The 16,881-nt window shown below is 39.3% G+C and overlaps 1 protein-coding gene across 14 annotated transcripts in view; it reads left to right on the forward strand.

The window, feature by feature from the left end:
• The window catches only part of SYNE1 (spectrin repeat containing nuclear envelope protein 1), a 317,016-nt gene that overhangs the window by 151,726 nt on the left and 148,409 nt on the right, over positions 1–16,881 (forward strand). For all 14 annotated transcript variants that reach the window (XM_055810929.1, XM_055810939.1, XM_055810935.1 and 11 more), the window contains 10 exons: positions 1,180–1,536; positions 5,565–5,701; positions 6,613–6,790; positions 8,829–9,011; positions 10,514–10,657; positions 10,991–11,146; positions 12,885–13,049; positions 14,198–14,370; positions 15,247–15,400; positions 15,535–15,678. In XM_055810929.1, the coding sequence (XP_055666904.1) occupies positions 1,180–1,536; positions 5,565–5,701; positions 6,613–6,790; positions 8,829–9,011; positions 10,514–10,657; positions 10,991–11,146; positions 12,885–13,049; positions 14,198–14,370; positions 15,247–15,400; positions 15,535–15,678 (1,791 nt within the window). The remainder of the gene's footprint in view (positions 1–1,179; positions 1,537–5,564; positions 5,702–6,612; positions 6,791–8,828; positions 9,012–10,513; positions 10,658–10,990; positions 11,147–12,884; positions 13,050–14,197; positions 14,371–15,246; positions 15,401–15,534; positions 15,679–16,881) is intronic.

Genomic DNA, 16,881 nt, shown 5'->3' on the forward strand with positions numbered 1-16,881 from the left:
CTGTGGGATCTTGTTCTTTGTGTATTTGAAATGGTGATTCAGTGAGCTGAAAGCAAGCTTTCTAAGCTGTTTTGTTTTCGCCTTCCTTCCCATACTAAACTCATGGAGTAAAAGCACAGTCAGACCTGAGTTAGCCACAGCACACACGGAAACAATTTGCAAGAGCGGAAGCCCAGTGGCATCACAGAAGGATGTGGCTTAGCTGATTAATGAATACTGCTCTGTCCTCATCCCCGAATATGCTTTCTCCATTTGTCTGAGTCAAAGTCAGAAATAGCCCTTCCTGATTTGCATGAAATGGAGATGCATAAAGAAGTGCAAAGATTGTTCTCCCCAAACTCGGTGGAATGTATGGGCTGCCTCCCTGTGTATACTCTCCCTACCCTGGCATCCGTTCCTGGCATGTGGGTGTCCAAGCAAGTTACGTATTCCTGAGTGCAACATTAAAGCAGACTGCGTATTTTTTTGCTGGTGCCAGATGTTTACATTCAGATACCCACGCTAGCAGCATTTTACTCTGCTTCTAAACATGAGTGTGGGACAGTGAACAGCCTACTAGATGAAGGTTCAGGATACTTGAGATCAAAGTACAGATTTGTTGGATAGTTTTTCAGTCTCCTTTGTGCTCAGCCTCCCCGTGTATAAAATGGGAAAGGGAGGAGATAGTTTCTAGCATGTAAGACTAACGAGGATAACTAACATTACTCTGGCATGCAGTGTTTTTTGGGTGATACTTAAATTCTCCTGCTTCTGAAGCTGAAAACTCCCAAAGTTCCCCTGCAGCATGTGAGACTAAAATAGGGCACTATAGAAAGAATTCGCTTATGAAAAAAAAAAAAAAAAAAAGAAAAAGAGAAAGACATGTGCAACCAATTACGGCCCATCACAGATCACGGGTAGGCTGTAAAACGCTTTTCCCGAGCGGCACAGTTGGGTTTTAAGAACTGCTGTGAGCAGCTCCGTCCCAGCGTTATGTCAAAGCAGAGTTACGGTTTCCGCCTCTTAACCTAAACAGTATTTTCGGCGTCCAGAAGCTGTCGCGCCCCTGGGCCCGGGCGACCGGCCGGGCGCCGTTCGGTCCGCGCGGGGATTCGCGTCCCCCCGTCCCGCCCGTGGGCGCTGCCGGCGCGGAGGCTGCGCGCTGCCCGCCCGCCTCACCCCGGCCATGTCGCCTTGCAGGAGCTGCTGGAGTCCCGCCAGAGCGGCGCGGGCCGCCTGGGCCGAGTGGAGTCGCTGGCTGCCGCCGCCCGGCGCGGCACGACGGCCGGCGGGTGCCAGCTGCTGGCGGCCGAGATGCAGGCGCTGCGGTCGGACTGGGAGCAGTGGGAGGAGAGCGCTGTGCGGAGCCAGCGCAGCCTGCGGGACGTGCTGAGCCGGATGGCCCTGTCGGAGCAGGAGTTCGCGGCGCAGGTCGCGCAGCTGGAGGCGGCGGCGCAGCGGTTCGGCGCGCTGCTGGCCGCCTGGGCGCAGAGCCTGGCCCCCCCCGACGGCCGGCACACCGACGCCGAGGTGGCGGAAAGCTGGCGCAAGGAGAAAGTAAGGCCACTTCTCTTTTCCTAGCAGCTTTTCGGTTGGAAAGGCACGGTTCCTGTGGGCAGACAGCTTCTGCCAAGCGAGACTATCGAGTAGAAAATAATAAAACGTAGTTGTGAAAAATACCAAGTCCCAACTTTCCAAATTTGTTTTGTAACCGTAATCCTGGCGAGCAGCGTTTACACAAGACGTTGCTCTCCTTGGCCTCAGCTGTACAGGGCTTAGCAGATGCTGCCCAGATCTTAGCTTGCCTCTGGGGAGGTGGGGGAGCTAGAACTCCAGCTCGGAACTGCTCCTCCAAGTTGCTTAGTGTTTCGAGGCAGAGTAGTGCTTAATCAGGGAAATGTGAAACCTGTCCTAAAAGCCGAGTAGCAGCTGGAGCCATTTCTTGTAACTTGACAGGACCATTGTGAGCTTCTGCTTTCCATTGCTTGAAATATCGTTCACATTATGGACATTGAGATCTTGAGATCTTGTCCAATATTTAAGGAAGCTATACTAGAAACCAGTATACTTACTAATGGCTCTGCTATGGAGTGCAGTGGAATTTGGAGAAGTAGGTTGTTTCTGTTCCTGATGATCTTCAGCAAAAAAATTCCACATGTACATATGACACATTATATATAAATATATATATCACAGCAATTGAGATAGATATCTGTATGTTCCTCAACGTGAATCACAGATGTTGAGAAAAGATACCAAGTATTCGCTTTCCAGGGTTGTGTTGCAATAAAGCAGCTTCAGTAAAGGAAGAGAGGGGGGTGTGATGCCTGCTTTCTGGCCGCTTGCCTGAAGAAATATACGAAATACCCCAGAACACCTTCTCTTTGAACTGAGGTAGTGAATCTCCTTCTCCAGTGTCTGTGCCAAGTTATTTCTGTGGCTTCCCTTTTCACAGAATTTCCTGATACGGATTTATGAAGCCTGCTTGCTTCAGTGCCAGTATGTGTCTGTAGGAGTAACAAAGCTGACGTTACGCTGGAGCAAATAATGGCACAAATATGCAAAGGCTTCCATGTTGAGAAGTTTTTTAAAAAGGAAAGGAACAGACTTGTCACCAGCATGTAGCAACCAGACGTGTTTTATTCTATAAATGGAGAAGTACTAAATTCAAGGATATTGTTTTTATTAGTAGCATATATACTGTGTATTTACTGTAGCTCAATGTAACAACACTTTATTTAGATTAGACAATTGTAAACTTTGGCTAATGAGGAGAATAGAGAGGAATCTCAAGACTTACTATGCACAGCCCTACTATGTAATTTTATTTATAGTAGAGGAAATGTGACAGTAATCCTTCCATTTCTGGACCCCAGGGATAGATCCTATTGTGAATGTAAAATAGCACTGCAGCTTTCCATTTCCATTGTCTCACAGTGATTCTGTTGCCATGTAAGCCAAGGCCACGAACTAAAAATGCATTTCCTGATTCTCAGAATTAGTAAGCTCATTCTGTTACTGTGTTATACTCAAGCTCTGTTCCTTTAGGTATGTGCAGCAGATTTCACACTTGGAATTCAACAAGTTCTTCTGGTTATTTTGGTAATTGTCAGATTCAAAATGAAGTCCAAGTGTCTGCAGCAGTGCTATCAGTGTTTCTGTATGGAAAATTGCCATAGTTAGATGCACCCTGTACTGCAGGTTGGTGTGCCTGTTTGTTAATAGGTTTATGACTAAAGCCATATGTCATCAGAATGATCTTATTATTAGTTATTAGTAGTTATTGAAAGGGAAAGATTTCATTGAAAACGGGCAATTGTAACTATGTGCTACTTTTAGGACGTTTTCTTTTTTAAAAAAAGGCTGTTATTATTTCATTATGTTGATTCTTGCCCCACACAATTTGTGACATCCTGTGTTTAAGTAACAGCCAGTGTTGTTCTAGTGCTTTAAAAAAATATAATCCTGTGTGTAGTTTAACATAAAGTAAGATAAACAAAAAGTAGTTAACATTTTTTTCTAAACATCATTGTGATTACATAATTACTTAATTCAAACACTACTTTATATGGCATTGAAACAAACTGCAGAGTGACTGTTTAGAGTATCACAGAATCACAGCATGGTCAAGGTTGGAAGGGGTCTCTGGAGATCATGTAGGCCAACCCCCTGCTAAAGCAAGTTCTCCTACAGCAAGTTGCACAGGATTGCATCCAGGTGGGTTTTAAATGTCTCCAGAGAAGGAGACTCCACAGCATCCTCTGTTACCCTCAGAGTATCTTTTAATTATGATTGAACAGATTTCTGATGTATGAGTGACTCAAAGCAGATAAAATCCGTAACATGACCATGAATAATGTAAATCAGAGGAGTCCTGAAAATCTGCCATAGTAAAATATATTTCCATACTCACAAGAACACGTGAAATTTTATACACATAATACATCTGTAATATCTCTAGATTTAATTTTGCAGGGCTTCCCTGTGATCGATAAATGCAAACAGATTTCGGTAATGCTAACATAATCAAGCTGTGATTATAGTCTAAACCACTGTTATTCACAGCCAATACATGCTTGTAATTTTATTTTTCCCAGAATGGATTGTTGTGGGTTTTTTCCTGGCAGTTCAGATACTACCAAGAAGCAATCTCTCTCTCCCCGCCCCTCCCCGTCCCACCCCCCCAGCTCAAAAGTGCATGACATAGATCTTAAAAAATTAATTTTATGGTTCTGCAGACTTTTTCAGGAAAAAGGATATGAAGCAAGTGCAAAGTTGCTTGTGAGCAGCAGATACATGAGCTGAATCGCTGGCATCTGTCCCTTTGCTGTCCTTACCAAGGCTGTTGATCAACTTGCTAGACCCTTGCTAGTATTTATTTTTACTTTTATTTACACAAAGAGATATCTGTTTATTTCAGAGTTAATTAATACTTTATAGTGAAAAATCTCCTCAGTGAGCATCTTTATCTCTGTAGATTGTGATATTTTGAAAACCTTCTGCATATATTTTTGTGTGCATCATTTTTATCTTTCCTGAATGTTCAATTTTGTTATTGCAAACTAATTACTATGTATGTTTTCAGTCATCCTTTTTTTATATATTCAGAAACATGATGTGGAGACCCCCTTGCCCACTTCTATGTCCTTGTTCAAATCTATCGTCACTTTCATATGATCTCTCTCTTAAGTTTATATTGTAAATTTCTTCCCAGTTGGCACTTAGATTTAGCCAGACTAATCTATACCTGCCAAAGACTCTGGCTCGCCTGTGTTGTAGAACCTCTGCTGTGGTGAGTGTAATGAGCTAGAAGATTCTTTTCTCCCTGGTACTTTAAGGGAATGTCTGAAGAATTTATTTTCTAGTCAATGCCAGGTCTACACTGCTCCTTATGCTGGAGTAGCTGGTGGGGTTCTGCAGTGGAGATGCTGTGGACATCAGCAAGGCCTGTTTTTGTTGGAGTGGTTATCACACCTTTCCCAGTGACATAAGCTAGGCCAACAAAAGCTTTTTTTTTTTTTCTTTTTTGGCTTATCTGTCTCCAAAGCAAGAGTCTTTCCAGTGCAGCAGTGACAGGCAGTAACCCCTTTACCCTCACAGGATTGTGAGCAGCTCTACTTTTAGGTTATGAAGCCCTCTGTGAAAGAGCTGAAGCTGTTAAAAGATTTGTGCGTAAATTGTTTTTTTGGATACAGCTCAAAACAGTTTTTATTGAAACTAAATGCTCAATTTAAGCCAACAGACTAATTATATTTATATAAACATATATTATTTGCTATTCCCTAATGTACTTTTATATGTATACAGCTAACTGACAATCCTGTTGCTTGTTTATTAAAATGAAATTTATATAATAAGATGTTCTTTGAGAACATTTTGACTTAAAGTTGAGGCTTCCAGAAATACAGTCTCTAGAAGCTCAGAATTTCAAAATCAGCTGCTGTAGGCTTGACTGCTAACACTCTTGAAAGTGAATGTGCACAGATCATAAATGAGGTTGAATTTAAGTTCTGATAATTTTTTATTCAGAAGATGATTATCTTTTTTTAATTTACTCACCATTATTATTTGTTTTGTTTTAACAGGAAACATTGGATGCTTTGGTAAAGTCTGAACATTTGACAGATGAGATCAAAACTCAGTTAAATGATCTTTGTAGATTTTCCAGAGATTTGAGTACTCATTCTTCAAAAGTTTCAGGGTTGATTAAGGAGTACAACAGGTACACATTCATCTTGTTTATAGTTAATCCATTCGGGGTGTGTGTGTGGGCATGAGCTGTCTTCTAGGGAACCATTAATTATAATTTTAGAATTAGAAACAGAGGGTATGCAACGATTAGAACTGTTATTTTGATTGTGGTGTCAACAGAGGTTGTAAAAAGTTGCAGTTTGGGCTTTTTTCTACGCCACTAAACTCAGCTGAAACTAATGTGTATCCACACCTAACCTATTACAAGTGGAAGCCTTGTAAGAAACTGATGTAACAGCTGTGGCTTTTTGTTTGATGGAGGAACAAGCTATACCAGCTATTTAAGATCTTTTTCTTCATTTTGCCATTCAGTTTACTCTTGACTAGCTGGTTCCCTGAAACAGGGGAGCTAGTCATTTGCTTGCTTTCTTGCTTTGTCTTAGGTCACTGTAGGTGATAGGAGTGTGACACCTGCATTTCAGACACAAGAGCGTTGTTTCTTGCAGGGGTTTATAGCTTTTGGCTTTTGTAGGTGGAGAAGAAGGGTGTGACCATTCAGATTGATCCCTTCTAACTTTATAAATTTAACTGAGCCACAGGAGTTAGCACTGTAATTGCTGTCGTTCTGCATCCTGTCCCTAGAAAGGGGCTTGCAGAAACGGTTCATGCTTAGGTGCACTGACTCACGCTCTGGAAACACTTAGACCTGTCATATCCGTGACAGTTACATCCCAATTTACATGCTTCACTTTTAAGGAACTGAAAGCTTCTAATGGATTTCCTGGTGCCTCAGTAAAGTGCTTAAATTTGGTGGGAGGAATTCAGGTTAATCTAACCTTACCACTGCAATTTGAGAGAGCTAAGTAATAGCACTGTCACCTAACCAAGAGTCCTGCCTTCCCTCCCTCGCTCTCTTCTGCTTCCCCGATGTGACAAACCCAGCCTCTGCCTGCAAGCTTCAAAAGGATGTCAGAGCAAAGAGCAGATCTTGCAGCAAAGATTTCGGACAGCTTTCAGGGACTTCCAGCAGTGGCTGGTCAATGCAAAAGTCACCACAGCCAAATGCTTTGATGTGCCTCAAAGTATCAGTGAAGCTTCAGCAAGTCTGCAGAAAATACAGGTAACTATTGCAGTAAAATATTACACTGAGGGAGATCCAGTCGCTTTCATATAAAGCTCAGATTGAAGTGTTTGGTTAATTACTATTTGTTGTTAATGTTGTTATTGTCGACACTAAAGGTGACTAACTGCAAGAAAATAAAATCTTATTCTTCTTCTTTTTTAATCCAGTTTGTTTAGTTTAATTGGTTTGTATGTAGTCATTGCCTCTCGTAAGGTGCCTCTGTTTGTTTCTTTTTTAGAATAGGAAAAAAATGTATTTAAAGTAAAATCAAGATGATATCAGAACTGGGATATAGTACCTGGAATTATTTCAAACATATAAATATCTTTCCTCATTATGAAAGTAGAGCCCTTACAGTGCAAGAACACAGTTAAAATTATGCAGTGTAAGCAGGCATTTAAAAAGTGTATTTTTCACTTAAAGCTAAAAGAAGCCCTAACAATTCTGTGGAAAGGAATTAAAAGTTTATTTTAATAAAGCAAGTGGAAGAAATACTCTCATGAATAGAATATTACTATAATTTTAACTGAACATAGCAAAGTAAGAATTATGCAATGAGACTGTTAAACCTCCAGTTAGGTAGTATAATAAAAGAAATTCATATCTGTTTCTCAGAAAATATCATAACCCAAATCACTTCCTCCTCCTTTTGGTAAATTCACTTTTCCTTGCTTAAATGGTTTATTTAAGAGCATAAATAATACTGTATTAATATATAAAATCTTTGACTACCCCAAAATGAGAATGTGTTCAGAGGCAATATAAGGGAAAAAAATCCTAGCAGTTTTTGACATTAAATATGAGTGTTTTATCAAGGTTGTTTTTTTTCCCAACAGTAATAAGATTTTTTTCTTCATCACTGCAGCCCCTTCATAGCACAAGACCTTACTTTGTTCTTCTCCTCCCTGAAAGGTGTTTTAGATAAAATAAACTTTTTTTTTTTTACATGTAACTGCTACTTTAGGACTTCGAGAGATGTCTTCATAGCCTGCATAAACTTAAAATTTTATTTTTGTTAAAAGTTAATGTTCTGTCTGTTAGCACATTTGATGTCATTAAATCACAAGGCAAATATCTTTGATTTTAATATAGCCAGAACTTGAACCAAGTATCTCAAAGCTAACAGACCCTTTGCATTCTCTACCAAGATTTCTACTGTAACACAGAATTAGAACCTGACTTAGTAATTTTTGTATCAAGCCTGTTACTTCTGAATATGGATGTCACCTTATGATGATGAATATAAAACTATTTGTGTATCACATAATCATGACAGTAACAGTTTAAAATACTGGTATTTAAGACTGCTAAATTCCTAAATACTCACAAAGTCTTTGAATAATTACAAGTTCTAGGAACATTATCCTAGTATGTTAAAATTTAAAAATCTGACTGTTTCTTTACATTTCTGTATAATTCTTGCATGGGCATTTCCCCATACACTTCTTGCACACAAGCATTGTGCAAGATTTCCATGAAGAAAAATACTTTCAAACTGGAAGGGTAAGTTAAGGATGTGGAGGGATAAATCACACAGTTCAGGCATTGCTCAGGGTCTGAGCATCAGCCCACACCCCTACACACTCATTGGAAGTCCAGTGTGGCTGTCACCCATGGGCAAGGCTTCAGTCCTGTGTGTGCCTCAGAGTGGGCCCTGGCTCCTGCTGGTATCTGTGTCAGGATGCTGGTTCCCTGAAATGAAGTTTTTACCACTTCTGTACCATGGAGATTTAAAGAAGTGTAATACCCAACTAAATGACCAGTAATTGTCTCATGAAATGCAGAATTTACAGATAATCCTAGAGTCTTAAAATATGCATTATTTAGACACACGGCACTTCTGGATTGAGTAGATGTTGTCCCTAAATTCCATAAATATGATTGATATTAAAATGGAATGTACCAAAAGATGAATTAGCATGTTAATGAGCAGAAACAATAAACTTTTACCACTGTTGAATTTTCTGGGAGCTTACCATTGACCTTTATGGGGACCCAAAGTTCACCAATTAGCTTCTTTTATTACTGTTTTTAGGAATTCTTATCAGAAAGTGAGAGTGGGCAACAGAAGCTAAACCTGGTAGTGTCCAAAGGAGAACTGCTGTGCTCCGTTTTACCAAAGGAAAAGGCTAAAGTTATCCGGGACAAATCTGCTACTGCTAAAGAAGATTGGAAAAAATTTATCACCACCCTCCACCAGAAGGAATCTGCGTTGGAGGTATTGAACGAGTCACAATGGGGAAAGACTGGATCTAAATTTACTCCTTGCTTTTTGTTTTAAACAGCACAGTTTAGATTTTGTATACAGCTGTGACTGTTCATGAAGTGGCAGGACTAACAAATAGCTGTTTTCAAGAAGTCTTATTCTTCCACTTACATTTTACTTGTGCTTAGTTACATCCTTATGACTGATTCCACTTAAATCAAACTGCAGAAGGGTGTTCAGAGTAACTGAATGTAGCAAAGACAATGCTAAATTGATTAACATGAGTCTCATCAGATGTACTGGACTACTAAAACACATTTTCTTTTTAAAGGACTGTTTTAGCACAGATTTCTGACACTATTGCTGATTGAATAGTCTCAGTGCAGTGGGTAAATTTTGTCTGACATCGTAAACTGGTGAAAAGTAATTTACCTGAGCACCTTTAAAATAAACCCCAGTGCCTTTCTCTATTCAGAACTCACAATTCAACCAGCAAAGAAGGTGGATATCTTAACAAACATCATCTCTTTTAAGGTCATAGGTTTTAAGGTCAAAAGACCTTAGCTGGAATTCCCTACACAGCATAGGAGAGTTAAAGTTCCTAGGCATTCTTGTTTCAAACCCAGTGCTGCCTAGCCAGCTGAGAAGAAGTTTAAATAGATTTGATGCATCATGTAGGAAAGCCTTTCAAAGAAAATTCTCAGGTAGCAAAGACTTACCTTTCTTCGTCTTAGGGTTGCCATGGAAAGAGGATGTTCTTAGAGGTTAATCTTTTTAAACCAAGCATTTTTCAGTCTCGTAGGCTTAATTTTTCATTCTGATGTTTAATTTCACTGATAAGGCTAATAGCTATAAAGAAAACTAAATCAGCCTGGGGAAAAAAAAACCCATAAAAATAACTAGGGCACAGGAACTATGCTGCTCAGGTTTGTATTCCATATGCGTTATTTCAGATGCTCTTTTTTTTTTTTCAATCCTGTAGAATAAGCCTACAAGAAAAATAAGCAGGCACTGAAGGAATGCCTATATATGCTTTTATGCACACATTTTTATAACTAAAATTTTACACTAAAAAAATGTAGTTAGAAACGATCCCCAGGATTTGGTATGGCAGCCCATTTAAGGAGGGGTCAGTGTGAATGCCTGCTGTCATATGTTAGGTAACTCGTATCCCAAAGTAGCCTTTCTTCAGACTACCTTAGTTGTGTGAGACATACATTGACTCAAAGCTCATAAGATCTGTAAACCTTTCAGTCTGGAGGAAATTTGCTTCAGCCTCCCCTCAACTGTGTAGACATGTCCTCTTTTTTGTCTCTTAAAGAGGTGATCTCTGAGACTTTTCTTTCAGTGTCTGTGCAGTGGGAAGGAACAGAGCTGGTATAGTTTATTTGAAGATTTGTGTAATATTTGTCTGCAATTGTTTATCCTTTTTGTGGGCTTCCATCTGTGTGTTGTGCATTACAGTTATGTCCAATGCAGTGGGACTGTTGATAGAATTGTTCATGTCTTCCCAGAACTTAAAAATCCAGATGAAGGACTTTGAAGCAACTGCAGAGCCTCTGCAGGAGTGGCTGACCACAACTGAGAAGGCGGTACAAGGGAGCAGCAGTCGGCTCCATGATCTTCCTTCCAAGAGGAGAGAACAGCAAAAGTTGCAGGTAACTTCTTATAAGCCTTTTTTAACACAACCAGACTTTTCTGTCCCATTCTCCTGGTCTCATTGATTCCTTACAAAAGCTTGATCATTCTAGCATCCTGACCTCTAAATAAAATGAGAACTGGTTTCAAGGGTTGCTGTCAGTGATCCTGTTCCATCAGGTTTTACATCTGCACATTTCTTATGACATGCTGCTTCATTGCTGTAGCTGTGTGGTGTGCCTTTCTCAGCAAGCTTGCCATACGTCGCTTCCCTTTTTCATGGGGCCTTCATGCTTCTCTATTTCCTGCTTTCTTGCACCCACTCTTAATATTAACGTGCTTGTGCTTTACAGTCTGTCCTTGAGGAAATAAGCTGCCACGAGCATCAGCTCAACAGGCTAAAAGAGAAAGCTCAGCAGCTGTGGGAAGAGCAAGCTGTCAGCAAAAGCTTTATGCGCAGAGTGTCTCAGTTGTCTTCTCAATATCTTACCCTAAGCAATCTGACAAAGGTAATGCACCCAGTGTATGAGCTTTTAAGCAATTCATTTGATGTACGTGGGTAAAAAGAAAGACTGAAATGTGAAACACTGCAGTTGTCTTGCTTGTCTGCTCTGTGGTATGTCTGAGCTATCTTGTCTTTCACGCTGGTTTTATAGAGTGGGAAGTAAGGACCTGGATAATACCACAAACTGTAAACAGAATGGAATAATGATTTTCAATTGTTTTTTAAATGTATTTTGATTAAAAAGTTTGATTTTGATTATTTCAAGCATTGAAGACATTTTAGTTTTTTAAGTGGCACCTGAAAGAACTATTTTTCAAAAGTTGGGGAAGTTATTTATTTTTTAGAGAATATAGACTACAGAAAAGTTATTACTTCATTGCATCCTATAATGATGATTGATTATTTGCATTGTAAGCATCTTCATCTAAAACTAATAGATTGGTCTTCTAAAAAAAATGCCTCTCAGGCTGCTTTTGAAGGTTCAAGGGGAGGCCAAATTTTAAAGCATCACACTAGGAACTGAGAGTTTAACCCAACTCTGTTTTGCTGAGTGGTGCTTGACACACGTTACCATTTAATAGTTCTACTTACTACCTCTTATCTGTGTGAACAGATAAGAAGGTCTTTGTATTAGGACTGTTTCACAATCCTATAAGTTCGTGTCATGAAGGAGGCTTGATACTGAATTAGGCTTATAGTGACTACTGTAATGAGAATAATTAAGGATATAGGAAGTATGTTATGGGATAACAATTCAATTCAGAAAATATGTTTGGGCAATTGCTAGCCTGTTAGTTTCTACTTTTTCTGTGGACGCAAAGATTATAAAGCGTATCTAGAGCTCTGTGACTTCCTGAAAATGGTTGTATTACATGGCCATAAAAAATTTTCATGACTGCAGAATGAGAAAGGGAAAAAGTTACCAACATTGATTTATGTGAACTGAACTTTTAAGTGTCAGGATTAGAAGAAGGAGTCCAAGGTAGAGAATACATATGATCCAGCCTGTAAGAGGAATCCTGAAATTCTTTGGATAGCCATGAACGCTTGAGAAGGGTCACTCTCAGTAACTTCCTAAGCCTGTTTCAATGGTTTGACTTTAGTTCTCTGTCACTGTGTGAAATACATTCTGCTTTGTGTTCCTGCTCACATCAGGCCTTCTGGCAATGTAACTTGAGCATTTGTTTTTGATTTGTATGAGTGCTAGTCATTTTTCAAAAGAATGGTTATACCAGTGGGAGTCATTGAGGGAAATGAGTCTGTCTTTTCCAGGTATCAACAAAGCAATGTTGCTGCAGTAGCATAGCTTCACAAGCTTAAATCTGTCTTGTGCACTGACGGCCTTCACAGGTTACCTTCAGTTGCATCACTGAAACGGAGTTTAGGTGTGATACCAGATCTTAAAGGTTTTTTCCAACCAAAATGATTCTATGTTTAAGAAAAAGTGACAGAAAACTCTCATCTACTTTGGATGAGAGGAGACAATTAGATGAAGCTTTACATTTAGAAAACAAAAAAAAGGCATTTCTGAAATTTTCATTTGTATATTCTGTTTGGACAACTCATTTGTATGTGCGTGCATGCAGATTTCATTCCATGCTCAAGTAAGCGTACTTGTAATTCAGTGTACGAAGAGGATTTCTGAGTACAGTGATGAAACTCATTCTAAAGTCTGTAAATCAGCCTGGGGAATAAGCAATCCTTTGAATAGCGCCTGGTACTAATTGCTGTATGAATTGCAGGAGAAAGTTTCCAGAATGGATAGGGTCGTAGCTGAGCACCAGCAATTCTCACACAGTGTCAAGGACCTCCAGGACTGGGTGGCTGATGCAGTTCACATGCTGGATTCCTACTGTCATCCCACTGCAGACAAGAGTGTTCTGGACAGCCGGATGTTAAAGCTAGAGGTATGGAAACGACAGACTCCAAAACCTGCTGCTCTTAGATCTGTAAGAAGAATGTAAATATAGGATAATTTATGTTAGTTGTTGCATAATAGTGTAACAATTCAGACGCTGATTTGCAATTTACTCAAAAATAAATCTCTTTATAGAGGAAAGAGCTCAATATTAGAAGTTTTCCCTAAGAAGGCTATAGGGAGCTTTATGACATGGAAAACTGCATATATGCAAATTCTTAAAAAAAAATCAAAAGATGTGTGGCTGATGAAGGTTAAATGGAAGAAGTAGGATATTAACTTCTGTTAGTTTAATATATTATTTCCTAGGTCTTACAAGTGATGTGGATGATTCGGAACAGCTTTTGCTAAAGTTGTTTGCTTTAAAAATGGTGACTACAGTTAAGAGAATAGCACCTATTTATATCACTGCACAAAAGGTGTTGAAGAGCAGTACTCAGAAAATAGTTTTCATATTATTGAAGTCTCAGATTTTGAGCTGTGGCCAAATATAGACAAGTCCTCAAAATTATAAGGATACATCAAAAAGCAAGAGATTATACCAAAAGACTAAAATTATGTTTTGCCTTTTGCTTGTTAAGTCTTTCAGGTTCATGCTTTGAGGTTTTTTTGTGACTTCGCGTAGTGTTAGAAGCTGTTAGTTTGCAACTGCACAGCTCCAGGAGCTGAAATCTCTAAGCTGATGTTGCTGATAGTGTACTGAGTTTGTATGTTGGTACGTTTGCATTGCAAATAGATTCTAGAGTTGTAGAACTGTATTTCAGCCATGTAGAAGAGCTTTGTTATTACATCTTGTTTTTTCTATGAATGAGTCCTCCTGTTTTCCATCTAAATGACATTCCCTTTAGAACGTCAGCTTTTCCACACAACAGTAACATCTCTGATGTGCTCTAAGTACCTGCATAGATTCCACGGAAAATTCCCTGTCAACTAAGATATATATTTCTTTTACTGCCCTAAACCAGCTCTTTGAAAGTCACTTTTTCCTTGTGAATCCCAGCTAGTGAACCCCACTGTCCCTCTTCTAATTGACTGTACAAGCTGCTAAATTTGATGAACTCATTTTCCAGTAAAGACATTTAGTATATTCTTGCCCAGTTAATGATACAAGTGAAATAATATCTACTTACTTTGTAGGGACTGCTAGCAGTGAAACAAGAAAAAGAAATCCAAATGAAAATGGTTCTGACAAGAGGAGAATCTGTTCTGCAAAATACTTCTCTGGAGGGAGTGCCAGTGATTGAACGGCAGTTGCAAACTCTGAAGGACAGCTGGGCTTCCCTTCTGTCTGCTTGTATCCAGTGCAAGAGGTAAAACGTGAATGAGGTGCAGGGTGAAGCTTAGCAATAAAGCACTGTCAAAATTTTTGAAAAGTTGATTCCCAGAGTTTCATTATTAGAAGAGTCGAAGTCATATAAAATGACTGCATGTGCCTAACATTGCAGATCTAGAGGCTGTGACATATTCATTTGAAGTAGAAAAGGGGCAGGAAACCGAGAGATCTAAGCTTTGCTAACACTTATTGTAAATATACTATTAAAAGTGGATTCCATCTTCGTGATCTTGTCATAAATTTTACTTTGAGTTGCACCTGATGCCTTGAATTATTCTCAGAAATGAGAAGATCTTGTCACAGACATTAATGGTTGCTCTGTCAAGTTCCTGTCTGGTTTTCCACTTGCTAGCATTTCACAGAAGGTACTGTAATTACAGTGGCCAATAGTGATGCTCAGAGTGATAGAATAAAGTAATACAGGGGGGAAAAATGCAGCCACCTTTGGAGCATCACTGGTTGCTAATATTTCAATTTAAAACAACAACGGTAATTAAACATTAGAATGCAGCAACTTAGGATGTATGCAAAGGGACAGAAAATTTATGAATAATCTAGATCTTATGCTTTCAGTTGCATTTCATTTACTAAAGCCAGAACCTGTCAGCTAGCTACATAACTTACAGACCTCCATAGTATTCCACATTTAGAAAACTTATTTTCTCTTTATCTGCCAAACAGCGCTCCTAGGTAAAACCTGTAGGGTTTTAACAGCTCTGTCTCAGAATACTCTAGCTTGTGATATATTTTTCTTTTAAATATAGTTTAGAATAACTGTATATGACTATATCTCACTGCTTAAATAGCACGAGAACCTCCACTGTCACAACAAATATGTATTTTTAAATTGCAGTCAACTGGAAGGAGCTCTCTCCAAATGGACAAGTTACCAGGATGATGTTCGTCAGTTTTCCAGCTGGATGGATAAAGTAGAAGCAAGTATGAATGCTTCTCAAAGGCAGTATGCTGAACTGAGGGAAAAAACAGCTGCCCTCAGCAAAGCGAAGGTGTGTTTGCTTTACAACAAGCCAACAGCAAGCCCATATCACCTTAACAACAAAGGCTAAATAAGTGCAAGATTAATACGTGGTCTTGTTGTAATGCTACCCTTTCATAAATGTGTTCTTTTTCTGTTTTGCAGCTACTCAGTGAAGAGGTGTTGAGTCACAGTAGCCTGTTGGAGACTATTGAAGTGAAAGGAAGTGGGATGGCTGAGCATTATGTTACTCAGCTTGAACTCCAGGACCTTCAGGAGCGGTATAAGTTCCTCAAAGACAGAACGAGGGTACGGTTTTCCTTGATAGCACTCCCTCTACAACATTTGTTGGCAACAACAAAAAAGAGAAAGTCTTTTCACTGACTGTTTATTTTTCTGTTAAATAAGGAGTAAAAGTTTGGGGACGGTTGTAACTTAATGCAACAGAAAGTTATTAGGGTGATTTATCAGTCTATCTTCCCATACCACTGAGCTTCAGCTTTTTTCAGAAAGGTTCTAAAAATCTGAATCTGAAAAAACTGTCAGGTGAATAGGTGAGGAATTCCATGTCAAAAGTCTCATTGACTTCAGTGCAGATATGATATTACCCATTATGACTGAAAAGTTGGGAGTATTTATGAATTTGTGATTAACATAAACATATGTATTGCAGTAAGTGCAACCAATTAGGCAGCACAACCACAAATGGTTGACAACTACAGAAGCTTGTTATTGAACACAAAACTTATTAGCAAGTCAACTGACTCTACTGTCGAAAGACCCAGCGTGATAAGTACTGCATCTACTGGTAAGTGTTAGTATTGTAGATCTGGAAAAGATCAGGGCATAGACAGATAAAGATCAGGATGGGGCTTAATTAAGATACAAGGTAAAGAAGAAACAATAAAATACCTGGTGATACATTTAAAGCTAAATTATTATCTCCAGTTAACCCAAATTCTTCTATGGTAATTAAATAACACCTAGTGTATGCTCAGACAGGCAACTTCATGACAGCAGTGTACTGAATTTTGTTGTCTCAGTGATGTCTTTATCCTGTGGAAAGGGCCGAAATTCAGTTTTTCAAACATAAGTGATTCACCATTTTGTGGTACTGTCTTCCATAACTGCAAAGAATACAATGCACAGTCTTTCTTTGGACCTTCTGTGAATAAACTCACTCCGGTTTGCCAGATAGATGAGTAAGTCCTGGGAAGTGCTAGTAAATACCAAGTATTCTTGTTAGCATGGGGATCCTCTACCTTTTTCTCTTTCACAAAGATATACAGACTGCCTGTATTTGGTCAGCTTGAGCAACAGCATGGGAGCAATGAGAAATGGATAGTAGTTACCAGAGGCAAGAATTGTGTACCTCTTTCCCCATGTAGCAAGAAACATCCCTTCTTTTTCTTCCCACCTAATACCCTAGATGACTTTGGTCTTTCCCAATCCCAGCTGTGGTGATGATGTTAAGTGTCAACAGTGCATTCAATCCTTAGAAAGAAATTTAAA

The sequence above is a fragment of the Falco peregrinus genome, chromosome 7, assembly GCF_023634155.1.
Source record: "Falco peregrinus isolate bFalPer1 chromosome 7, bFalPer1.pri, whole genome shotgun sequence".
In the NCBI taxonomy this organism is placed as follows: Eukaryota; Metazoa; Chordata; class Aves; order Falconiformes; family Falconidae; genus Falco; species Falco peregrinus.